The sequence below is a fragment of the Phyllostomus discolor genome, chromosome 8 (assembly GCF_004126475.2).
Source record: "Phyllostomus discolor isolate MPI-MPIP mPhyDis1 chromosome 8, mPhyDis1.pri.v3, whole genome shotgun sequence".
NCBI lineage: Eukaryota > Metazoa > Chordata > Mammalia > Chiroptera > Phyllostomidae > Phyllostomus > Phyllostomus discolor.
In genome coordinates, this window is record NC_040910.2 from 25,637,675 (window position 1) to 25,652,081 (window position 14,407).

General features: G+C 37.0%; 2 protein-coding genes across 2 annotated transcripts in view; one reads left to right on the forward strand and one right to left on the reverse strand.

Moving 5' to 3' along the window:
* Positions 1–1,457: 1,457 nt before the first annotated feature.
* Positions 1,458–12,756, forward strand: PPID (peptidylprolyl isomerase D). Its single transcript, XM_036031957.1, has 9 exons — positions 1,458–1,649; positions 2,919–3,059; positions 4,844–4,950; positions 6,808–6,996; positions 7,824–7,968; positions 8,123–8,172; positions 9,977–10,174; positions 11,840–11,926; positions 12,020–12,756. Exons 1-9 carry the CDS (start codon positions 1,565–1,567, stop codon positions 12,206–12,208), a joined length of 1,191 nt encoding a protein of 396 aa, XP_035887850.1. The 5' UTR covers positions 1,458–1,564; the 3' UTR covers positions 12,209–12,756.
* ETFDH (electron transfer flavoprotein dehydrogenase) overlaps positions 10,405–14,407 on the reverse strand; it is a 29,265-nt gene continuing 25,262 nt past the window's right edge. The window contains 1 exon segment of the mRNA XM_028521248.2: positions 10,405–14,023. Coding sequence (XP_028377049.1) covers positions 13,809–14,023 — 215 coding nt within the window. The 3' untranslated portion in view covers positions 10,405–13,808.

Below are 14,407 nucleotides of genomic sequence, written 5' to 3' on the forward strand. Positions count from 1 at the left end.
GCTATTTATAATTAATTATTGCTTACACTTACCTAGTACTTACAATGTGTCTGATACTAAAATATCTAAATAATTCATTTAATCCTTATAAAACTTCAAGATACATATAATATCCTAATTTACATATGCAAACAGTCAGGCACAGAGGCTAAGTTCAAAGTCACAAGTTAGTATCTATAGAGATTGTATCAGAAACTCAGAATTCTGATGGTGTAGTGGAAGTGTTTCACTATGCTGCCTAGTTAATCATAATGATACCATGATAATAGTGGTTAGGAGATTATGGCATAAAAACAATTCTTTGAATAATAATCTAAAGGCTGGTTTTAAGCTAGTAAAGCAAAATAAAAATGTTAATGTGAATTTATCATTGATATTTGTGAGACAAAGTGTAAGTTATCAGCCTGTAACCTGTAAATGAGACTGGGTTAGAGGACAATTTATTTTGACTCTTATTTATTACGAGACACAGGGATGTGCTCAGCTATCCTTGATTTTCAGGAAACCACAACGAATAAACACAATGGAAATGAAGGACATCAACTCATAAGAAATTAACATTTTATATTAATTTTAATGTGCTGGATTTATAAAGGATCCGCATGAAGAGCTGGTGATCTCAAATTACAATGAAAGGGACAAGGAAATGAAATTTGTTAACATTCTCTTATAAACATTCTCAGGGCCATTAGCATACTGTAACTAATTCATTCAAAAATATTTCTTGAGCACGTTATGTGCCAAAAACTGTTAGAATTGCGGGGGATAGAGCAATGAAAAGAACAAAAGTTCTGTACTCGTGTAGTTTAATTTTAACGGGAGGAGAAATATGAAATAAACGAATAAACACTTAGAATATTACAAAATGCTAAGGGACATACTACTTTTCTCCACAATTAGACTTTAAATAAGGGAAAAGGGGACTACATTGCAGTTTTATTGAATCAAAACTCTCTTCTGGACTCGCAGCTCCGGCAGCTGTCTGGAGCCTTTAGCTTAACCTCTGTCACGTATACTGTTAACGTGAAGATCAAATTAAAACAACAAGGCAACAATAATGCGCAACTATTGAATAGCTACCACGAGGCTGTGTCAAGCATCGTGCTAATTTACTTCTTTAACCCTTAAAACGAATTTCAGAGGTAAGCATTTTCATTCCTACTTTCCAGACAGGCAAACCGAGTTCAGAGAACCAGCCAAACACCAGTTAGAGGCTGAAATGGGATCCAAAGCTCTTCCACACCACGATGGTAGGAAAAGCGATGAATCAGAAGCAAAGAGTAGGAAAAGAACTGAGGCTGCAACTGAGGTTGCAACTCCAGTGAAAGAGAAAAATAGGGAGAACAGTCGGGTACGAAACACAGAAACTGGCGCGCCCCACCTCAAGAGCGAGGCAACGCCGCGGGGGTAGGCGGTACCGGAAGTCGGGCTGCGGCTTCCGGACCCCACGCCGGAAGTGGCTCGTCAGCGCCCCGCAAGGTCTTCTCTGGAAGAGCTGCTGTGGAGTTTCAGCTACCAGACGGCCACGAGGTACTCCGTACCTGCTTCCAAACGCGTCTGCAAAATGTCGTACCCATCCCCTAAAACTAAGCCCTCCAACCCCAGGAACCCCCGAGTCTTCTTTGACGTGGACATCGGAGGCGAGCGAGGTGAGCGGAGTCTGATACTCGGGAGAATGACTCCAAGGAGACTGGGCTTCCCGGGATTCGGGGGACTCCGGGGGTAGGGTGCGGTGCGTTTCGGGCCGGGGGCTGCTCTTTGGAGCGGAGGGTATGGTCACTTAGACTTGGCCCTCTGAATATATCCAAGCATTCGGGGTTGAGCCAGCGAGTTTGTAGAATGCCACCTATCGTGCAGAAGTTTCTGGAAATTTCTGGTGTGGGCATTGTGGCAGTTTTTACGTCTGTCTCTCCAGATTTGTTTTTACCTCGCTGCCACCGTGCACCATCAGGTTGGCATAAAATAAGATTATTTTATGTTTTCAGCGGGACATTTAGGAGATCATGGGATCTGCGTCAGTGGGGTCCAGCCATGCCTTCTGTTTTGCCACACGTGCTATATTAGTAATTTTCATGTTGTTTATACATTAAAGCGACTTGCTAGTTGTTTGTACGTTATTATTGGATCTTAACTTAATGGTCCAGTCACATTGTTGACCAGTTTCTCTATGTTGGCATTGGGCAAAAAAGAACAAGACGTAGCGATGTGGTTGCCTAGGCTACGTTAGCCGCTCACAAGCGCCCTAAACTCGTGAATTAGCATATTGCTTCGTAACTGAACTGCGCTTGTTCTGGAATATGTTAGAATTGCTGGCCAGACTGTGTTTGAATGTTACACAAACGGACACGTCAGGATTCAGAGACCCTGTGGATCGTTTGGTCACACACACACACACACTCACTCTTTTAATATACATTTCAGTTTGTTTTGAAACCAGTGCCAGGTTTATTTTTACCTCCCGCGGGAGTTATCTAGGACGGGAACTTTTCCAGCTTTTGTTTCCAAAGCTGCAGCAGGCAGGCAGTCTTCACAGAGCACAAAGACTATACAGCTATACTTAAAATTCAGCCAACCTGACCACACAAAGAATTATTAATTTTTTTCCTTTTGGTTAGTTGGTGACTGAAAGTGAGTACATGTTGAAGACCTTATTCAGAATTTAAAACCATTTATACTTCATGGTGTCCCTTATATGGTGCTAATCTTTTAGCTACTGTATTTATGATCTATTGTAGGATGTAGAAAAATAATTAAGATTTAACTAGGTGCTTGGCATCTAACATTAGATAGACTAAATTTGAATACTAGAAAAGACAAAAAAGAGAACTTGGAATTGTAGTGGCTATAATTTTCCTGATTGTCTTTTTATCACTTGCTTATTTGATTGATTTGCATACTGACACTATTTATTTTTTCAGTTGGTCGAATTGTCTTAGAATTGTTTGCGGATATTGTACCCAAGACTGCAGAAAATTTTCGTGCGTTGTGTACAGGAGAAAAAGGCATTGGACCCACCACTGGGAAACCTCTGCATTTCAAAGGATGCCCATTCCATCGAAGTACGTAAATTTTCTGAAACTGATTATTTTTATAGATCAGCGATTTTCAACTTTTCTATCTCATCACATCAACTACTAAAATTCTGTGGTATACCCCAAAATATATTTTTTCCGGTCTGTCGACAAATACAGGGATAATTTTGATTCATTCACATTGGGCGGCTATTGTGTTGGCTGTTGTCCTTAATTTGACAATCTTAAGGGAAAAGAAGTCAATTCCCCTGACTAAATAGTCAGGTATTGCATGTTTTAAAAGTTCTTGTAGCACAGTGTTTAAAAATTGCTGTTACAGATAATCAAATCCTGTCTTATAGAAGTTAGGGGGAAAAACACTGTGAGGTGGAGATTAAAAATTACTGTTGGTTTCTAAGAGCATGCATTGACACTTGATGGAATAGCTCAATTTCACTAAGGTTTGTTTGTGGAGAAATGGTCCACCCTCGCTTCGCCAGTCCTCCAACTCTTCAATGTGATTAGATTGAGAAATAAGGGAGTGACCATGATAAAAAAGCAGACCTTTGATAACTGCCTGGTGATGAAAAAGTTTTATCCACTTGTGGGGCAGGATTGCTTGGGAAGACTGTAGACTATTTAAAGGTTCAGTGTCTTGGATATGTGATTAAAAGATGACATTTCACACAGCTTATCCCACTTTCTAATCATACTTTTGTTTAGTGATTGTTTGATGGTTCCCCCAATAGACTGAAGGTTCCCGGAGTTCAGGAGTTATATCTTATTTTGTTCGTATCATGTAGTATAGTCATTGAGCAGGTGCTCAGTATTTAATGAATAAACAAAAAAGCTAAACTATAATCATTTGAGTAGCTACATTTAACATGCTAATAAAGTGTATGTGGAAAAGAATTAACATAGCAGGCCTCCTACTGCCATCCTTAGAAAGGTCTGCTCACAAGAGTGGTCATTGGCTGAAATCTGGGAACTTGGAACTTGAACTGTCCCTGAAATCATAAAGGTGGTTTACTATACCTAGACTTGATTTTCTCTTGGGAGTCTGGAATTTGGTACATGCTAGCTGGAGGGTGTCTACATGATCATCCCCAATGAAAGCCTTGGCTGCTGAGTCTCTAGTGGACTTTGCTGTGCAGGAACATTGTACATATATTACTGCACTGTCTTTGTTGGGTGGAGAATGTATTCTGGTTCTGCGATAGTGATGCACAAGGAAGCATGTGGATTCCTCTAGACTCTCCCTGTAATCTTTTCCTTTGTCATCCAGCTGAGTATCCTTACTGTGTTGCTGTAGTACAACCAAATGCTCAGTCCATGAACTATAGGGAATCTCTAAACATGGGAGTGACCTTGGGAATCCATGATACCAAGAGATGATTTTTGCTGAAATGCTTCCATTATGGTATAATAGATCTGGAAATTGTTGGTCTTTATTCAGGAATGACTAATATGTGCCCAGCCATGCACAGTTACAAGGATGAAAAACAGGTATACTTAGGGAGTTAATTGTTTGCTGGAAGAGAGATTATGATTTATGTTAAAATGGAGGTAGAGTCAAGCTACTGAGGGAGGAGAATTAGGAGATCTGACTTTGGGATGCCAGTGACAATTGTACTGCAGTGGTGCCATTTGAACTGGTATTCTGAGTATTAGTGGGGTATCAGGCAGTACAAGCAGTTTGGACTCAGATTGTGAAGTCTTGGAGAGTGACATGACTAGATGTTTTAGGAAATTGTCTTTATTACCACATATTCATTAGTTAATATTGCTGAAGTCCTCTCTTAGTTTCTAAAAGCTATTTTCCTTTTTCGTAGTTATTAAGAAATTTATGATTCAAGGTGGAGACTTCTCAAATCAGAATGGGACAGGTGGAGAAAGTATTTATGGTGAAAAGTTTGAAGATGAGAATTTCTATTATAAGGTACAGTACACAAAGTGCATGTTATGATAACAAAGGGTGTTATGTGTGGACACTTGGGTTACGACACAATAAATGTCTCAAGTGGGCTTAGACTCTTTGAAAAGGTACCATATTTGTAAATATTCATCTTTGATATGGAAAACTTTCATCTAGTACATGATTTAGCAAAAACGCTACAGTTATTTTAGCGTGATCCAAGTTTACACACTTCAGTAAAGCTAATGAGTTTTTAAGTAGCCACAATATGGCAAAATTGCTTCCAGGAAAAATGTTCTCATTATCAGAAGAATGGTAACTTGTGCATCTTTATGCTTGAATTTGAAGAGCAACAAAACCATCGCTAATATCCAGGATGTCAGGGGATTTGCAGACTAGAGGATATGGTTAATGTACAAGCTCCTAAAGGACATTAGTGGTGCCTGTGCCTTCTTATCTTCATTGTCCCAAGATGTAATCGGGTTATATTGCATCATTCAAGTTATAAGAATGGACACGTAAGTACAAAAGTAAAGTGATGTCTTTGGAAATGAGGAATATGAACAAGGTAATCAGGATAACTTGAGAAGAAAATCTCATTAATTTATAAAGCAGTGTTCATTGACTGCAACTGTGTGTGTTTAATATTATCACTGGCACCAAACGGTTTGTAAAAATGAAAGGACATGATGGCAAGGGATTTGTAATTTTATTGGAATACAATAGTAAAACATGGGACAACTGGATGATACCTCTAATCTGAAAATAAATGCTAAATTGTTGGAAACTTTCTGTAGGCACTACAACAGAAAGGTAGGATTTCTATGGGGAAGACATTGAGGAAGAATGGGTGTGCCTAAGTTGGGCAAACTGGGCCTTGCAAGGTGGCTGAAATTTGGGTAGAGGGAAACTAAAATAGGATGCCAGTGTGAAGGAGGGATGTGAGTGAAGGAAGACAAAGGCAGTAGGAGGCTGAGGAAATAAAGTTAATATTCCATTTAATTTCATGGGAAAAGTACCAAATTTTTGGAAGGAAAAAAGGCAAGCTAACAGAAAGATGAAAACTAAGGTTATGTGATGATAATGTTGATCTAATGAAAGGAGGCCTGTTGAGAGGACACAGCAGTTCTTACCTTCTAGTGCTGTAACCTTAAAGCCAAATTAGATTTATATTGGAGGGGTGAGAGGCATTTTAGTTAGTGTTTGGCCAGTAAGGAATAAATTTACAAACCTGAGGATAAGTGGAAAGATCAGACTGTTTCAGCAGAGCCTTTGATACCAGGTTGGTGCCAGGAAGAACTTTGATTCCCATATGTACATGTGCAGTAGTTTCTTTTGGGTGTTCTCTGAAGAAATGACTTACCTGGGATGGTGAAAGCCATACATTTTGGATTCTTTTGAAATTAGGGAAGTACCTAGTTAAATGGCAGACTAAATTGAATAACCTGTTGCTATTCCCAGTTTACTGAAGTGTAAAGGAAGAATCATAATGTAGGCCTATAAAATAGGAAGCCTGTTTAGTGCTTCTCAGGAAAAAAAAAAAAAGCATGTACCATAAAATAAAAAAGCAACATCTAATTACTGTATTTCCTAATGCAGCATCTTCATCTTAAGGATGAAATATAATCATTTTCTTAATATGGCCAATTTAGAAGTACACCTTCCAGTGTTTCTGTTACTGATTTCTTAAGTTTTTTAAAGTTTAAAAAGTGATTAAGTAACCCTACATTTTGTGAATTAAAGGTTGCAATTTATGCAAAGTAAAATTACACAATATTGTTCAATCTAAATGGTATTACAGTCTACGTGTTTCATGTGAATGAATAATTCAGACTAGAACCTCTAACCTTGGTTTTCTGTTAATGATTTTTATTTCTACAGCATGACCGGGAGGGTTTATTGAGCATGGCAAACGCAGGCAGCAATACAAATGGTTCTCAGTTCTTTATCACAACAGTTCCGACTCCTCATTTGGATGGGAAACATGTGGTATTTGGCCAATTAATTAAAGGAATGGGTGTGGCAAGAATTCTGGAAAATGTAGAAGTGAAAGGTGAAAAACCTGCCAAAGTAAGTACAAAGTTTATCTTATCTTAGTTGCTGATTAAAGAAATGTAAGTAAAAGGACCTGCTGATTATTAGCTGGAAAAACATAAGTATTTTTGGTATAGAAATCTGTATCTGCAACTTCTTTTAAATTCAAGAAAAGGTTAGGGGACTTAAAATTTTTAAATTATTATTTTAATTTTAATCTTGGTGATTTAAGTCTTCCTATACATGGAAAATTTTGAGTCAGTCTGTACACTAGTAAAGAGGACAGGAAACAAATCTGTCTAGACTCTGATTTAATTGGTGGATTGGCTTTGATCTTATTAAACTTTTCTTGGCTTGTGATTCCTTACCCTGCATAAATTAAGGGTTTAGACTAGATTATGTAATTTAAAGGTCCTCTTGTTCCAAATATTTGTAAATCAAAATAAAAATACTACTGCCCAACCCAATTGGTAGGGTTGTGAGAATTGGAAGTTCATATACCTACAGAAGGTAGGCTGTCACTCAGTGTATGAAGGAAACAGTACATTGAAAGTTATGCCCCATCTAAAGAAAATTACATAGAAAACAAGATTTTCACCTTATTTTGTGTGTACTGAGATGCTGAATAGCAATAAAATAATTTTTTAAAACAGTGATATTGTTCTGTTACTTGGAATGTTTATAAGGGTACTCTTGTAATTAGAGCCGATAAGATGAGCCTCCTAAAATCAGCCTATCATTTTGGAAGTGACTTGGAACATGTTGCACATGACTTGTACCTGGATAGCTTTTAAATGCAGATTTTAAAAAAACGTGTCATTAATATAGTAGTGGACTTAGACAATTTAGGATTATTTTTACAGTCGTGCGTTATTGCAGAATGTGGAGAATTGAAGGAAGGGGATGACTGGGGAATATTCCCAGAAGATGGTTCTGGTGATAAGCATCCAGATTTCCCTGAAGACGCAGATATAGATTTAAAAGATGTGAGTACTTTCAGATTAGTCACACTTTAATAAAATTACTAAAAACATTTTGTACTAAAATTTTGAGATTTTTGTGTTAATCTATGTTAGTGATAGAAACTAGCATTAAACCACCATTACTCACTAAAACCCAATGTGTTTGTATTCTTTTATACCGGTAGATGATACTTATTAATCAGAAGACTTAAAAAACATTGGAAATACTTTTTCCCTCCCACCACTGGGCGTGGCCATTAGACAATCCCAAGGTTTTAGGTATACAGCATTTTATAATCTTTTTCTTGTAAATTGAATTCTCCTGAAATCCGGAGTTGCTTCTTGTATTTTGGTAAATTACTTGCAAAGCTACCAGATGTATTAGAATAACTGCATTTTTTTTGTTTCCTCTAGCTTCTTTCTTTGAAAATTTTCCAAATACAGAAAAGTTGAAAGAATTGCACATGAATGAATGCTTGTGTACCTTAACCTACATTCACTGGTTCACTTTTGCTGTATTTGTTTTTGCAGAGTCAGTTTTGAAAGGAAGTTGCAGATTTCATGACACTTTACCCCTAAAATTTTAGCAATTATATCCTAACAAAGGGACATTCTTCTACATAACCTACTGCCATGAAACACCCGATACCATTGATACAATGTTATCTAATATGTAATCCACATCCAATTTTCCCAATTGGTTGGTTGGATTTTTTTTTTTTTTACTCCAGGGTTTTTTATATCATTTGCTTTTATGTCTCTAGTTTAATCTTTAATAGACCCTATTCCGTAAGTTTTTTTAGGCATTTGCATTTTGGGGGAGTCTTAAGTAGGATGTCCTGGAATACCATCTGTGTTTGATTGCTTCCTCAAGAAAGGGCTTAGACTTTGGCAAGAGGGTTTAAGTAGGTGATGTGTACTTCCTACGATACCATATATGATGGCACATGTCAATTTGTCCTAATTTGCGTTTTGGGTCTTGATTAGAGTGGTGTCAACCAGATGTCTGTTACAAAAGTGCTTTTTCCCTTTTGTAAATAATAAATACTCTGAGGTGATAGTGTGAGATTACATGCATATTCAGCTTCTTACCTTTCATCCAGTGGTTTTACATTATCGAAGATCTTTGCCTAAGTCAGTTATTACATTGATGGTTGCAGAACTGTGATTTTCTAATTTTATCACTCATTTTATAGTTACTAGCTGGCATGCTTCTGTTTGAAAGAGTCTCTTATCTACCCACCTGTTTTAGTATCCTGTGGACCTGGGGATTTTTTTCCAGTTCAACCACTTAAAGTATTATCATCATCATTCATTTTGGACCTCAGAGGGTTCCAGATTTTTCTAGTGGAAGCCCCTTTTTCTACATCCTTTTGACATGTTTCTCTCAGACTGTGGTCACTTGGCTTACTTTCTGGCACAAGCTGTTCCAGATTTACGTTACACTTAACCTGTTTCCAGATCTGTTATCAGCGATCTCTCCAAGGAGCCCTGATTCTTTTCAGTGGGGGGATAGACTTTAGAAAACATGGTTTCTGAGCCCTTTTCGGTGCACTGAGCTCTAGGAACTGTGTTAAATGACAACCCAAAAACAATTCTTCACCTTTCCCATTACATTCCCAGTCATACAAGGAGAACCTTGCTTTTAACAGAGACCTGGTTTTTAAAAATAGAAAGTGTTAATAGTGTATAATTATCTTTAAACTTGGGTATTATTATTCTTAATTTGGCATGTTGGAACGCTTTGGTAAAAAGTTTGGGACAAATAAAAAGGAAAAATATTGAGTCCTGGCCAGGTGGCTCAGTGGCTTGGAGCGTCATCTGAACACCAAAAGGTTGCAGGTTTGATCCCGTCAGGGCCCGTATGGGAGGCAGTTGATGGATGTTTCTCTCACATTGATGTATGTTTCTCTCTATCCTTACAACCTCAGGTGAGGATTAAAAAAAAAAAGAAGCAGTTGATGAAAAGATAGTGAACATTAAGAATGTTAGTATCAGCATTTGATAAACCTTTTATATCAGGAATGGCGTAACATTTTTTGGCATAGTTGAAGAAGCAGACTAAGTGTCATGTGGCATTACATGTTACTTTTACTAATGTGTTTTCCAGATACGTGGAAGGTTCAAAGGCTGTAACTGAGGAAGCAGATAGATTGAAGCTGCAACCTGTAGCTTTAAGCTGCATGCTGAATATTGGTGCTTGCAAACTGAAGATGTCAAATTGGCAGGGAGCAATTGACAGTTGCTTGGAGGTAAGTCTGTGGATATTGAACTTTTTGACAGGGTTAGGTCATGACTTAGGACTTCAAGGGAAGGAGTTTTATGTACATTCATATATTGTGGCATAGGACCTAATGAGACTATAAAACACAATGTGTCATTTTATCTCTAAATATTTTGAATCTTCAGTTTTCCTCTTACTCCATTTACTTATTAGCTTATTATGCTGCTTAATATCTATGAAGATACTTTTCCTTTTTTCCCCCCTCAAAGCACATGTATCAGCTCACTCATTTGACATGTTGAATACCTAGTATGTGCTGGGCATTGGAAGACAAGGCCGGGAATGATGAAGAATGTGGGTGTGGAGTCAGTCATACTTTTTTTTATATTAGACCTCTGTCACTAACTTTGTGATCTTGGGTAAGTTCCTAGTTTTAGAAAGTCTTATTTTGTCAATGGAAGTAACACCTGCCTCATGGGATTGTTAATGAGGACCTAAACATGTAAAGCATTTAGCACAGTGTGGGGCCCATGGTTAAGCACCCAACAGGTATTTATTAATTAAAAGACAAACCCATAACCCTCAAGGAACATTTATTTGGTTCTCTTTATAAGACATCCAGGAATACTAACTGTAAAAGCTAGAAAGGTGCTAGAATTACCTTCCTTAAATAGAGCAATGATGACTCCCTATTGTAGAATGAAAATTTCCAAACTAAACCATGAATTTTAAAGACCCACCCCCTAATTTTAATAGTTGCACATTGAGCTATGTACATAGACCATTATGTCCAGAGCAGTGGAAACAAAATGAGATCCTAATTTGGTGGGTAGGTGGAGTAGGAATAAGAATAGTTTAGAAAGACCATACAGCAGAGGAGGAAATGTTACCAAGAAATGATTAGTTTTACCAATGTCCTGGATCTTTTTACCTTTTTGAGGCAGATGATAACCTTTTTCAGTAAAATCTGAGTACTGACCTTTAAAAGATACTAAGTAAACAAAATACATTATTTTTAAATATTGGTTTCAGAGGAAGATCTATTAAAAATTATTCATGCTCCTAAAAAAACAACCTAGATTTCAAGTAAAGAATGTATACAGGTTTTAAGTCAAAATGGCTTTCTCATCTAGGGCTGAATCAGGAAGTAGAAACTACACAGTAATTTTGAATAGAGAAAGTTTAAAGTGAAAGAAAATATAAGAGGGAACTGGAATAATAAGTGATTGGCTAGTAAAGAGAATTCTAAGTTATGGGACTGTCAGATATATATGCAAAATATAGGAGCTTCTTAGGCTGGGATGGAGCCCCTGGGAAGAAGTACCTCTCAAGATCCCTGAGACCCAGACCTCCTTGGACAGGGGTTGGCTGTCACTCACTGGGTGGCGGAAGGAAGTATTCAGTGAGCACCACTTGTGGGATTCATTAGAGTGCTTGCAGCATTGCCTGTGGGGAGCTGCTGCGTGCTATCGACCAAGCTGTGCTGGAACCTAATGAGAAGATCATTCTGGAACCTGGGAGAGAAACAGCTTCCTCTTCTATGTCCACGTAGCTCCCTCTACTGACAAAACTTAACCAGAGGAGAGATTTATAGGGTCCAGCTCCATACAAAGCAGAGAAGGCTTGATTTGCAACTGACAGGCAATAAATTGAAATCTAGCGCATATGTTTAATATTTGCTATATTTTTGTAGGCTCTTGAAATAGACCCGTCAAATACCAAAGCACTGTACCGTAGAGCTCAAGGTTGGCAAGGATTGAAAGAATATGACCAAGCATTGGTAAAATTTGGTTTTAATTTCAATTTTTAAAAAGACAACCATCTTCATAAGTCATACACCTAATATTTCTTAAAAATATTTTTCCATTTAAAGGCTGATCTTAAGAAAGCTCAGGAGATAGCACCAAAGATAAAGGTAAGTTGGCACAGTTTTTGTAGTGAAAGTTCACTTAGTCCTTTAAGAATTTATCCTCATGAAACATTGTACCCTTTGCCACTTAGATGCAGATACTTGTATTTGTTCCACAGATGTTCGAATGCCTGTCATTGGGCCAGGCCCTGAAGAAGTCAGGGTCCCTGTCCTCAGAGAGCTTACATTTTAGTCTGTCTCCAGAATGCTGTATATTTGAGGTTTAGTTTCTCTTAGTTTAATTCTAGTCAAAAGTGCAGCACTAAAAGAATATTACGGTGAATTTGATGTTCAGGACCATTTCTTAAGCTGAATATAGCCATGAACCTAAATATTCTAGCTAACAAATTTACATTTTAGGAAAGCTTTGGGAAACTGACAAAATAAGTTTGTCTTTCAAATACACCAGCTACTAATAGTGCTATTAGAACCAGATATTAAAAGATATCTTTGAGGGAGTGGGGGGGAGGGGAGAAAAATACAGCTGTAGTTGAACAATAAATAATTTAAATAAAAAATGTATCTTTGATTTCCTTAGTACTAAAGTAAGACAGGAGGCACTTAACTGCCATCTCTAATGAAGGAGGAAAAGGCAAATCTGTGTAGGTCAATTCATATTCTCTCAATTGACAGTCTTCTAAAATTACGCTTGTGATTTTTGTATTGGTGTTACTTTCCCAGTGTAAGATACTCTGTTAATAGGGCAAAGAAGAGTTTATCAAGGGGAAAATAAACTGTCATACTAAAGCATCACTATGTTAGTCAGCCTCATTTTTGGATGTTTGAAAAATAGCTCATATTACATATTTATTTTGCAGCTATCCAGGCAGAACTGCTGAAAGTCAACAAAAGATAAAGGCACAGAAAGAAAAAGAGAAGGCAGCTTATGCAAAAATGTTTGCTTCATAAGGAATTTGGTTATACTTAAGTATTACACATTGAGTATAAAGGCAATAAAGAAAATTGAAGGGTTTTTGTCTAATATATGTTGCTTAATGTGTTTGCTCTGATAGTTCCCATTGTTTACAGTTAGAAATACTGTATTTGTTCACCTCTTAATAAAAGTGTTACAAACTACAGTGAAGTTGATTTTTTTTTTCATGGCTACCTACATTATTCACAAATAATGGTGTTCAACCTATTTTTAAACTAAAGATACATCTTGTTGAATAAACAGGCAAAAGCTTTTTATATGATTTCCCTCAATTCTGTAATGTAGCTTTTTGCACATTGTGGTTGGTTTGTGCTCGTGTTTGATACTTACAGGTCATACAGATGCATATGTATGTGTTCAGGGGTCAGCAAGCTTTCTAAAGGGCCAGATTACTAAATTTTGGGGACCACTGTATTCTGTAACAACTGATTTTTGTAGTTGTAGCCACAGATGATATGTAAACCAATGGGCATGCATGCCTACATTCCAGTAAACTAAGAAAAGTGGTGGGCTGGATGCCAACCTCTGGTCTATAATATGCATTTATTATATTTGAAGAATTGAATTTGATGAGTCCAAATATATGTTAAGGGTCAACAGTTTATTCCGCTGTTGGTACTGAATCATTGAAGAAAAGTCAAGTAGATGCTATGTCACTTGTAAAGTTTTATTAAGATAAATATTGATAATTTTTTATGCGACATTTTTAGGCATATAAAATTTCTATTTGCCTGATACTTTATGAACATTATCATCAATAATATGCTGTGAGATATTTTGACACTTGTTAATTCTCAACATTTTAGTTTACCATACATTTTAGAGAAAGGGGCTATCAGACTTGCCTGCAAATGAAATTGGTTTGCAGTTTACATTCCATTGTAAGGCAGGTCCTCCACCACCTTCGGGTACCACCCAGTTAATATTCTGACTTGGATCTTTAATATCACATGTTTTACAATGCACACAGTTCTGAGCATTTATCTGTAACCGAAATCCATCACTTTGTTCCAAAGGTACAAATTCATAAACTCCTGTAAGGAGAAACAATATTGTGAAGTACCTTTATTAACTTTCAAAATTCAAAATAGAAATGAAGTCCAAAAACAGTAGCTACAGACACTGTAAGGTTTGTTTTTTTAAATGTTTATCCATAGAGCATTATTACAAAAATCTTGGTTGCTTTTGAGTTACATGGTTGCTTTGAGTTATAATTTTATACGTGCGTGTGTGTATAAATAAATGTGCTATATGATGCTATAGCTGAAGACAAAATAGATCTAGTCCTTACACCCTCACCTGGTATAATGATAGAAGTGATTAAAATCGAAAGACTGTCAAAAGTTGTTGCCTTGACTTTTCTAGTATTTCTCCACGGTGTACTAAGTTTTTACATACCTAAATACTATTTTACTTTA

What these genes read in the sequence shown, in the direction of transcription:
- PPID (XM_036031957.1), top strand. Translation starts at nt 1,565, where the DNA reads ATGTCGTACCCATCCCCTAAAACTAAGCCCTCCAACCCCAGGAACCCC. An exon ending in AGGATGCCCATTCCATCGAA is followed by an intron (nt 3,060 to 4,843) that starts GTACGTAAATTT and finishes CCTTTTTCGTAG; the next exon opens with TTATTAAGAAATTTATGATT. An exon ending in CAATTGACAGTTGCTTGGAG is followed by an intron (nt 10,175 to 11,839) that starts GTAAGTCTGTGG and finishes ATATTTTTGTAG; the next exon opens with GCTCTTGAAATAGACCCGTC.